The sequence below is a fragment of the Pelobates fuscus genome, chromosome 3, assembly GCF_036172605.1.
Source record: "Pelobates fuscus isolate aPelFus1 chromosome 3, aPelFus1.pri, whole genome shotgun sequence".
Classification (NCBI taxonomy): domain Eukaryota; kingdom Metazoa; phylum Chordata; class Amphibia; order Anura; family Pelobatidae; genus Pelobates; species Pelobates fuscus.
Genome location: NC_086319.1, coordinates 360427855 through 360440010, shown reverse-complemented (window position 1 = coordinate 360440010; position 12156 = coordinate 360427855). Strand labels below are relative to the sequence as shown.

At 36.8% G+C, this 12156-nt stretch overlaps 1 protein-coding gene across 1 annotated transcript in view; it reads right to left on the bottom strand.

The window, feature by feature from the left end:
• LOC134603367 (Golgi membrane protein 1-like) overlaps positions 1–12156 on the bottom strand; it is a 72947-nt gene that overhangs the window by 36872 nt on the left and 23919 nt on the right. Inside the window, exons 4-5 of the mRNA XM_063449258.1 lie at positions 3365–3419; positions 2031–2133 (exon numbers count right to left, since the gene is read on the bottom strand). Of these exons, the coding sequence (XP_063305328.1) occupies positions 2031–2133; positions 3365–3419 (158 nt within the window). The remainder of the gene's footprint in view (positions 1–2030; positions 2134–3364; positions 3420–12156) is intronic.

Sequence of the window (12156 nt, the reverse complement as noted above, 5' to 3'; positions counted from 1 at the left end):
AATAGGAGTAAGTACCCAGTGTGTCAGGATTTAAAAAACGATTTATTCCAAAGAAATATAAAAACAAGATATATATAATAAAAAATACTTATCCCAGGTAATACTGGGTAGACTCAATAGTCTCAAGTTCAAGTAGATAGTCCAAAACGCGTTTCGCCTTCTCATAAGGCTTCCTCAGTTGGCTGTTCTGTGTTCCGTCTGTTCCAGTGGCTTTTTAAATGCCTTGTTTGCCGGTTTCACTAATTTTGTCTTTTACTTCCGGGTTTCGTCACTTCCGGTTTCGTCACTTCCGGTTCCGTCACTTCCGGTTCCGTCACTTCCGGTTTGCGCACTTTTGGAACGCAACGTGCGTTCCAACATCAGTTTCGTTGTTGGACTTCCGTGTGTGGGCAATTCAACAAGCTTTATTGACATAAGGAAGTGTCCATGTGCGAGAAATACTTCATATAGGAATAATTTAAGTAGAGAATTTCGTATATTCATAAAATTGGTACAGTATGGACTCATACATATAATATAATATTCATACTTATAATACTCTTCTCTACTTAAATTATTCCTATATGAAGTATTTCTCGCGAACTTCTCTACTTAAATTATTCCTATATGAAGTATTTCTCGCACATGGACACTTCCTTATGTCAATAAAGCTTGTTGAATTGCCCACACACGGAAGTCCAACGACGAAACTGATGTTGGAACGCACGTTGCGTTCCAAAAGGCCGCAAACCGGAAGTGCCGAAACCGGAAGTGACGAAACCGGAAGTGACGAAACCCGGAAGTAAAAGACGAAATTAGTGAAACCGGCAAACAAGGCATTTAAAAAGCCCCTGGAACAGACGGAACACAGAACAGCCAACTGAGGAAGCCTTATGAGAAGGCGAAACGCATTTTGGACTATCTACTTGAACTTGAGACTATTGAGTCTACCCAGTATTACCTGGGATAAGTATTTTTTATTATATATATCTTGTTTTTATATTTCTTTGGAATAAATCGTTTTTTTAAATCCTGACACACTGGGTACTTACTCCTATTTTTGAAACCAGTCAGAAAGGCACCAAAGGAATTACTCAACATCCAGCACGCTGCCAAAGAAGGGTCTGGACAACCCCCAAATGGTCCAGAGGCTTATACCACCAGAGTCATATGAGGGTATGACTCCAGGCTTGTGAGTTTGACAAATCTTTTAACCCTTTTCTATATACTGTGTTATAGACATATTGCACTATTTTCTGTATGTATTTTACTTTTACAGAACGCCTGCTGAAATCAAAAAGCTCCACTTGTTTTATGTATGTATAATTCTATGTTTTAAGTGGTGTAGGGGATACCACTTTACAGGTGTTTTTGAGCTAGTACACTATACCTACTTCCACGTTGTGCATATTTTCTGTTGTATATTCTTCACTCCCATACACTCCGCTCTGGATCCGCGATTTTGTAGGGCCATCTTCCTCTGGGGGCTCCTCAGAGTCGCTGGAGGCTTGAGGCCTTGTAGGCACTATCTTGCTGCGCCCTTTCAAAGGACCTGCGGATATCTGCATGTCAGAGATCCCCGGGTGGATCAATTTATGGTTTTTTCTCAGCTTTCTCAGCTCAGGTAGACACGCTTCCTCCCCCTTCCCCCCCCCCCCAAGATATTTTTTTTTAAAGTAAGTTACATCTGATTGAAAATTAAATCATTTTGCTTTCATGCTGGCTGTGTCAGTCACAGCCAGGGAGGTGTGGTTAGGGCTGCGTAAAGAGAAACAAAAGTGATTTGCAACTGCATTATACAAGCAAACTTGGTATAGCTACCAGTAACCAAATCTGTACATTGCTCCTAACGTATGTGTGTACCTGGATGTCCACTTAAAAAAATTATATCTTTATAAGTCTAAATGTGTAAAAACTAAAAGATTTAAAGCAATAAAATATTCTTACATTTTATATCAGAAACCCTAAATAATGAACATATAATTAATTCAAAAGTGTAACTGTAGCTACTTTACAACTTCCAGGCATATTGTTTTGATTGTATAACTTACGACTGAGTGGAGAACCTTTCTAGTAGTCTGGACTGGTCTTTTTCAACTTGCTTCATTTCAGAACGAAGAGTTTCATGTTGTGTCTTTAAATTCTCATGCTGATCTGTTATAATGTAAAAACAAAGTGCATGTTATGCGTTATTAGGGGCAAACATACATAATCCTAACATCTATCTATTTGTTTTTTCCCGTGAGCCCTCCATAGGAATGTGCATGGGCAAAAAAAAGTGTTTTGTTACGGAAACTCGGGTAAGTAAAAAAATCTGTCTGCTTCGGCAATTCAGACCAATGGAATTTGGTTTGGTATTTTGGAACTGCCGAACGTCGTCACCTCGGAATTTTGGCACTTCAGACATTCATAAGCATCCGAATGGCATGAAATTCGTACGAATGTACATTCGGAATGAAACTAATTGCAAATGTCTACTTTATACATACTATATAATAATTGGCTAAGGATGTTTGTCTGATGCAGTCATGCACACGTCCTTCAGGGTCCGCTGGCAGCCGCGAAGTAACGCGTACAGAATATGACATCATTGCACAAAAGGAATTATTGGTCTTATTATTAATTATTAGGCTTATTGGTCAAGATTCCTGTCATCATTAATGCAATCAAAGTGAAATACTCAACCGTTACATTTATTTTAAGCAATCACCCCAGCATTCAGCTTCATGCCACAAGCTCCACAGAATCTGTTTAACTTTTCTATACTGTACATACTGTTCTTTTTATCTTTTATCATTTATGCACCTTTAAAGGCATGTTCTTTTAGTAAATGAACCTTAGCAGGTTATAAATATGCTTGTTCGAGAATAAAGAACAAGAATGAATAAACATGTTCAAAGGTATCTGGCCCGCTAATTTACTGCTGTGCTGCTGTTCATCAGGTAAAATAAATCCATTACTGATTAAAGGAATACTCCAAAAATGCCATGACCACTACAGCCTTGGTAAGGCGTAAAATTTTAGTATGGTTTGGCAACTTACCTGGCTTGTGCTGGTTGCACTCACTCAGCTGACACTCTCAGCCGAGGAGTGTGGTCCTGCATAGCTCTGTAGAAGTGAAGATATCTTCCAACTGCTCATGTGTAAATCTGTCAGACATGGCCAATACAGTATTCCTAGGGATAGGACACTGATTGGTTTGATCAGTGCCCCCCGTGAAGTAGATGTGTAAAGTATAAGAAAGAAGAAACAAGTACCTGCTTTTTTTCAGACTACAGAGTGAGGCAAGTGCTAAAGCTTTTGAATGACACAGTTGATTGAAAGTGATGCATGTCCCTATTCTAAATTTGTAGATAAACAGATGCGATTTTGAAGATTTTAATACCTGTTAGTTCTTTGATTATGTTTTCCTTTGATAAAACTGTTTCTTGTAGGTTATCCTAAAAAGAAAAAAAAATAATTACACTTCATTAGGTAATTGTAATAAATTAGTGTAAATTCACTCATGACATTTCAGTCACAATACTGAAAATTATTTACAAAACTTGTTCTGAAAAGGTTTGCTTGTTAGTATGTTATATATTTCCTAACGCTAAAGATGGTGAACATATTGATGTACTACTTATGTATTATGTATTATGTATTGATTTATTACTTATTACTGTAACCTTATCATTTATGTCAGAAGTCATTTAATAGCAGTGTACTTTCTGTTTCACATGTTTTGTTATGAGAAATCCATATTTGATTTGTACTCCTACTTTTAGTTTCTGATTTCCCATGTTTCCCCTTCAAATTCCTCTTGCCGCTTTTTTCTTTCCTTTACCATACCTCTCAAGTGCACCTATTTTGGATTTAAATGCATCTGTCCCTCTTTTCTATCCTAATGTTCCTCTTTTTAGAAGTTCAGTATTCCAGGTGTGTCTGAGTGTATAACAGAGCTTCACGGCAATTATATTATTATATTTTTAACTACAATAAATGTGTTAAGAAATCAGTCTGTGTAAATATGATACAGTATCGTCTCAATCCTCACTATTTTATCTAGTACAGTTCCTGTAGTGTATATCTCCCAAAGATATGATCCAATATAGTGCTGATAATAAATAAAGAAGGTGGAAGAGATTGTGTAAGGGAAGCAATAATTGTAAGCTCATCCAAAATCAACACAGAAATAGGGCAGCAGTTATTGTTATTGCTGATGTTGAAAAATTCCCCTCCCGTTAGTGTAATTGTAATTATAAATGCAAATAACCAAAAGCATGCATATATATATATATATATATATATATATATATATATATATAAACAAATTGAAAAACTCTTGCACTCCAACTATTAACAATGATAATAGAAATACAGAAAAATGTGTATAGTGGAGCGCTGATTAAATAAATGTGAGAGGGGTTAAAAAATAGGAAACCTAACAGCCTATAAAATATAAAATATAATGCAAATACATGAATAAATGACCCCTACTCTCCTAATAGATCAATAAAACTGACCTTACTTCTCTCCTAATAGATCAAAAAAAAAAATTGACCTTACTTGCACACTCAAAGTTAGGTAAAAAAAAACAATTTATTATAAAATTCAGACAAAATATAAAAGAAAGCAATAACTTAAGCATAAAATATGTCCTGTTTAAACAATCAAATGAAAGCCATAAAAAGTCCAGACCTTATTCAAATGCTCGGCGTCCCGAGTCAGCAAAAATATATGGTGCTGAAAAAAGTATATAGAATAAAAGTCCTTTTGTAATCCAAGTGATGGCTTGTGATATTGGGAGTCAGACCTCTCCAGACGCGTTTCTCCGCTCCTGCGGCTGGATCCATTGAGAAAGCCGCAGGAGCGGAGAAACGCGTCTGGAGAGGTCTGACTCCCAATATCACAAGCCATCACTTGGATTACAAAAGGACTTTTATTCTATATACTTTTTTCAGCACCATATATTTTTGCCGACTCGGGACGCCGAGCATATTAATAAGGTTTGGACTTTTTATGGCTTTCATTTGATTGTTTAAACAGGACATATTTTATGCTTAAGTTATTGCTTTCTTTTATATTTTGTCTGAATTTTATAATAAATCGTTTTTTTTACCTAACTTTGAGTGTGCAAGTAAGGTCAATTTTTTTTTTTTTTGATCTCTTAGGAGAGAAGTAAGGTCAGTTTTATTGATCTATTAGGAGAGTGGGGGTCATTTATTCATGTATTTGTATTAACAATGATACCAGGTGCCAAGTTCCAAATTCATAAAAAATCAAAAAATTACCGGCACTCATAGACTTCTTTCATCCGATTTATTTTAGGTGAATATAGTCAGGTCGACGTTTCAGCTCCCGATCGGAGCTTTCATCAGGACACCAAAGACATATTACATGACATAAAACAAACATATATAGGACATAAGAAACACATCAACCAATAGACACTGACCTTATTAGCTGTATTCTGTTCATCCTGATGTTCGGCGTGCACTTAGCGCTATTGCGCATGTCTGCCATCGGTGTGAACTTCCGCGTCATGTGGTCGGGAGGCCGGGTCTACATCCGGGTAGCGTCACCGTATCTTAGCAACCGCTGATACATTCAGCTAAGGTTGCTACTGTTTTTCCAGCCACCGTCAGGAGAGCTCTCCCTTCTGAAATAGAGCCAGCCCCTTGGTGACATCGGGTTCTACCATTCCGATCGTTAGTGCTTGCCGAAAATCCTGATGAACTAAAGAACTATCAAATCGTACATGTTAATATTAATATCTGAGTACAGTCAATTATACATATCTTCTGTTATACAATAAAAAACAATTTTCCTCCACAGTAATAACTAATAATCAAAAAAATGATAATGACATAAATATGTAAACAATGACGTGAAAACTCTGTGAATACACACAAGATATAAAAAATATATATATATATATATATATATGAAAACATGTGTCTATTATGTCAAAAGTGAATGCAAATACATATGCATAACCATTAGGGTACTTATGTAATATAGTGTTTCTAAATAATGTATAAACAGTATTTACACATGTGACATATTATATAGGAATATTCCCTTATTGATCAATGGTGGTATATTGAAAAAGATATATGAGACGTAAATATACATCAATAAGTGTATTAGTGTATTATATGTGCCAAAACATTATTAATCTGCCCCTAGAGGACAGTCAGGTGAAAAAGGAAAGAGTATATAACAGGATATGTGAATTTCAGACACTCTGGATTAAGATATGTAGATAGTTTTAGGTGAGTGTCTATAGTTGTAGCCATCAACATTATTGAGTGCATTTAATCTTTTTAAAAAAAAAATCAGATTATCCAAAGAATCTCTTTTTCTAAAAAATGTTTTCAATTTAAAAAATATTTTTTTAAAAGTAACTATTTCTACAGCTCACTCCCAAGAGTGACTCTCGAAAATGCTCCTTCTTTCCATATAATTGAATAGAGAGGACATGTATATATATCTCCAAGAGGGGACTACTATTTAACACAAAAGTAGAAGATTAATTTATAAAAAATAGATAAATGAACATTTTTCGTTGAGACCTTTAGGAGAAATGGTATCAAGTTCCATTATCCAGTAGGTTTCTCTTTGTAAGAGAAGTCTCCCTCTATCCCCACCTCTAGCTGCCATAGGCACATGGTCAAATGCCACACAGCGTAAAGCAGAGAGTGGATGTTGTTTTTCCAAGAAATGTCGGGCCACAGGTTTGTCCAACTTGCCATCACGATAGGCAAGTCGGATACTCGATCTGTGGCCCCTAATCCTCTCGCACAGTGCTGTTTCTGTCTTTCCTATATAACTCAGTCCACAGGGACATGTGAGTTTATATATAACAAATTCTGTGCGACAATGTATCCTGTTGGCAAATTTATAGATTTTACCAGTATGAGGATGAGAAAGTGTCTTAGAAGGAATTATATGCCCACAGGTCACACAACCTAAACATCTGACACAGCCATTATTCGCTATCTCTTTTCTAGAGGGATTATAACAATGAAAAGGATATGTTTTAACCAATAGATCTCTTAAGTTCTTATTCTTCTTATAGCAAAACATTGGCTTGATTGTCAGTTCCTTCGGAAGTGTCGGATCTTGTCGCAGAATGTTCCAGTTTCGAGTGACAGTTTCAGCGATTTCTTTGCTTGCGGAGTGTAGTGTCATTGGAAAAACTATCCGGTTGGTTAATTCTTTTCGGGGGTTGCTTCCTTTCTGGTATTGTTCTCTTGCTTGTATCAAGGCTTTCTCCAATATCGGTTGCCTATATCCCCTCCTCATAAATTTGGAGTACGTCATCTTCAATTGTTCCTCCCGTTGTTCTTCCTGGGAGTTGTTTCTATAAACCCTTAGGAAGTGAGACAGTGGCAAGGATTTTTTAAGGTGTTGCGGGTGGAAACTATCAAAATGTAAAATGGTGTTGCGATCAGTCGGTTTAGTGTAGAGTTTAAACTCTAGTTGATGATCGATGACTGATAGTTCAAGATCGAGGAATTGGACATTTTTGTGATCAATGTGTGAAGTCACTTTTATTGGTGTGGGCAAATTATTGACATATTGAACAAATGTCTTCGCTTCTTCATATGTGCCCTTCCAAAGGACTAAAATATCGTCAATGAAACGATAGTACCGAACTATTTGCTCCCGATATTGTGTTAATATATACTTTTGTTCAAAGTCGAACATAAACGTATTGGCGTACATGGGGGCCATCGCTGCCCCCATAGATGTACCAGAGACCTGTAGGAACCATTGTTTCTCAAACCTGAAATAATTATTATATAGTGCCAATGATAGTAGTTCCAAAGTAAATTCGATGGGAGGGCCACAATACTGTGTAGATGTTGATAATAGTTGTCTCATAGCTTCAATGCTCTCTTGGTGTGGAATCACCGTGTACAAACTGTTGACGTCCATTGTTATTAATACCCCATCAAATTCTTTAATTTGTTTAAGATCTGTTATCAGGCTATTGGTATCCTTAATGCACGTAGGTATGGCAGTGACCGGTAGTTTGAATAAATGGTCAAGATACTTAGCTATGGGTTCTAAAATGCCGTCTATAGCAGACACAATAGGTCTGCCTGGAGGGGTAGTTGGATTTTTGTGGATCTTGGGCAACGTGTACAATATCGGTGTACGTGGAGCTTTTTTCTGTAGATATCCAAAGAGATCCATTTCAATGTAACCCGCTCTCAATCCGAACGATAGAACCTCTTCAATCTTCTGAGCAATGGCACTAGTTGGGTCCTTGTCTAGAAGTTGGTAAGTTGTTTGCACAGACAGTTGTTTTGGGATTTCTTCTGCATAATCAGAATAGTTCAGAACCACTATCCCCCCTCCCTTATCTGCAGGGCGGATTACGATCGTTGGATCCGATGATAGACGACGTACTAATTTATGTTGTTCTTTTGTAAAATTCCAGTATTGTGGTTTATGTTCCTTTAATACACCCTTCGTCTCATTCATGATGGTAGACAAAAAAGTCTTGATCGTAGGTTGAGTTGTTGGGGGATCAAATTGACTAGGCTTTCGAAAAAATTGTGTTCTTGGTTCAGAGGTCTGGTTGCTTGTATTTTTCTGATTTTTATTAAAATAATCCTTAAGTCTCAGCGTACGGCCAAATCTGTATAATTCCACATTCCACTGGAAGTGGTTTGGGGCCTGGGTTGGTATGAAGACACTTTCTCATCCTCATACTGGTAAAATCTATAAAATTGCCCACAGAATACATTGTCGCACAGAATTTGTTATATATAAACTCACATGTCCCTGTGGACTGAGTTATATAGGAAAGACAGAAACAGCACTGTGCGAGAGGATTAGGGGCCACAGATCGAGTATCCGACTTGCCTATCGTGATGGCAAGTTGGACAAACCTGTGGCCCGACATTTCTTGGAAAAACAACATCCACTCTCTGCTTTACGCTGTGTGGCATTTGACCATGTGCCTATGGCAGCTAGAGGTGGGGATAGAGGGAGACTTCTCTTACAAAGAGAAACCTACTGGATAATGGAACTTGATACCATTTCTCCTAAAGGTCTCAACGAAAAATGTTAATTTATCTCTTTTTTATAAATTAATCTTCTACTTTTGTGTTAAATAGTAGTCCCCTCTTGGAGATATATATACATGTCCTCTCTATTCAATTATATGGAAAGAAGGAGCATTTTCGAGAGTCACTCTTGGGAGTGAGCTGTAGAAATAGTTCCTTTTAAAAAAATATTTTTTAAATTGAAAACATTTTTTAGAAAAAAAGATTCTTTGGATAATCTGAATTTTTTTTTAAAAAGATTAAATGCACTCAATAATGTTGATGGCTACAACTATAGACACTCACCTAAAACTATCTACATATCTTAATCCAGAGTGTCTGAAATTCACATATCCTGTTATATACTCTTTCCTTTTTCACCTGACTGTCCTCTAGGGGCAGATTAATAATGTTTTGGCACATATAATACACTAATACACTTATTGATGTATATTTACGTCTCATATATCTTTTTCAATATACCACCATTGATCAATAAGGGAATATTCCTCTATAATATGTCACATGCGTAAATACTGTTTATACATTATTTAGAAACACTATATTACATAAGTACCCTAATGGTTATGCATATGTATTTGCATTCACTTTTGACATAATAGACACATGTTTTCACATATATATATATATATATATATATATATATATATATATTTTTTATATATCTTTTGTGTATTCACAGAGTTTTCACGTTATTGGTTACATATTTATGTCATTATCATTTTTTTGATTATTAGTTATTACTGTGGAGGACAATTGTTTTTTATTGTATAATCAGAAGATATGTATAATTGACTGTACTCAGATATTAATATTAACATGTACGATTTGATAGTTCTTTAGTTCATCAGGATTTTCGGCAAGCACTAACGATCGGAATGGTCGAACCCGATGTCACCGAGGGGCTGGCTCTATTTCAGAAGGGAGAGCTCTCCTGACGGTGGCTGGAAACACAGTAGCAACCTTAGCTGAATGTATCAGCGGTTGCTAAGATACTGTGACGCTACCCGGACGTAGACCCGGCCTCCCGACCACATGACGCGGAAGTTCACACCGATGGCAGACATGCGCAATAGCGCTGAGTGCACGCCGAACATCAGGATGAACAGAATACAGCTGATAAGGTCAGTGTCTATTGGTTGATGTGTTTCTTATGTCCTATATATGTTTGTTTTATGTCATGTAATATGTCTTTGGTGTCCTGATGAAAGCTCCGATCGGGAGCTGAAATGTCGACCTGACTATATTCACCTAAAATAAATCGGATGAAAGAAGTCCATGAGTGCCGGTAATTTTTTGATTTTTTATATATATATATATATATATATATATATATATGAAAGGCTAGACACAGCAGGAGAAAAGACAATTGTGTCAGGCTGTATAAAGAAGCGGTGCAGTCTATCCCAAACAAAGAGGGTGACTCTAATAGGCAAAGCTATATAAAAACACAAAAGGAAAAATAATATACGTGCCCTACCCATAGATGGAAACATTGTAAGGGCAGGGAATAATAAGACTAAAAAATAAACAATATACGCTTTATTAAGTGACACACATAATAATAATAATATGCAACACACATACACACTGTAAACAAACAACTGAAATCTTCTCCTACAGACTGAGCCGAAATATACTTGCAAGGAAGTAGGTGTACAATAATCTAAAAAACTAAACGTTAAATAGCTCACTCCTATCATAGAAAGAGTGTTACATTCAATTGATGAAAATTATGTAGAATGGTAGGTGATATATAACAGTCCATTACAGTCCAAAAATAAAAAAAATATGATGACAGATGGTCCAATAGGAATATTAAGTCCAGAACTACCTACTTCAGTAAGCTAATGGGCTTCTCTAAGTGCTAAAGAGATGTATACATATCAGTAGATAAAATACCCTGTTAAATACCTTGGCAAAGATGGAATAAAGTACACGGTAACAGAAGCATGTACCTTCATAACCAATATAGATAGACCTCTCTGAAAGAGGTAGAGAAAGTATAAAGAATAACAAGTGTTATTTAGGCTTCCCATAAAGTGAAAAACTAAACAAAGTGGAATAAAGAAATAACGTCATAAAATAATGGAAGCCCGATGCGTTTCGGTGTTTAACAACACCTTCTTAAAGGAAAACAGAAATGAGCATCACCAAGCTTCGTCTTTATCCTCACGCTACTCAAGTAGCCACGTGTATTGAAGCCAATCACAGAACAGAATGAGCGGAAGTAGAGATCCCAAGAGGAGTAGCAAAAGACATAATGCCTACATGTATCCAAACTGCTACACCTGCTTGCGTATGGTAAGAAGTACTACAGAGCGGAGCGACATCGATAGAATATTTAAACACCTACAATATATATGTGCGCCTGACATCAAGGGAAAACCTTAAGGGACTAATTATTAAAAATTAAGTTAAATAGAGAGCATCTGAATGCAGTCCTATTTGTATGTTAAAGTATTTGTAGTCTATAGCGAGTTTGCAAACTAAATGAGTAATTTCGTAATATGCTCAAAAGAATAACGCATATTTGCATAGCCTGAACCACCTGCTCCAAGTTAGAGATTTGATCATCGTGGGTAACGGAAGTGAGTTCCACATTGTGAAGTCGGGCAGAGATCCCTGATTGCTCCTCTCGGTAGAGTCTTATAACAGTTGCAATGCTGTGGCGGAGATCCTCCAAAAGGTATCTTTAATGGACTGTTTTGCTCAAAAGGGGATAAAAATCGTTTAGGCGATAATCCCCTTTTTCCTAGACCAGCAGCTACTGCAAGCACCAATCTCCTGAACTGCAAACTGTACGAATTCTGGAAACTCCCGAACTGGAAAGACACGAACCCTGGAATCAACCGAACAGGAAAAGCATACAATCCGCTTACACTCCTGGCAGTCAGCATACAATCCAATTCCCCCAAAAACGAGACGACACATCGGTTTGAGGGTCAAGCAGAATCTCAGGTGCTGGCACACCCAGCCTGGTTTTTATTGCAGTTGTTACAAATACAGGCCCGCCCACAGGGAGGTATAAAACAACCAATCACATCACAGTTACATCCCACATATTCCCTCCCCTTATCCTGAGAGGAAACTCAATTATACATACAGTTAA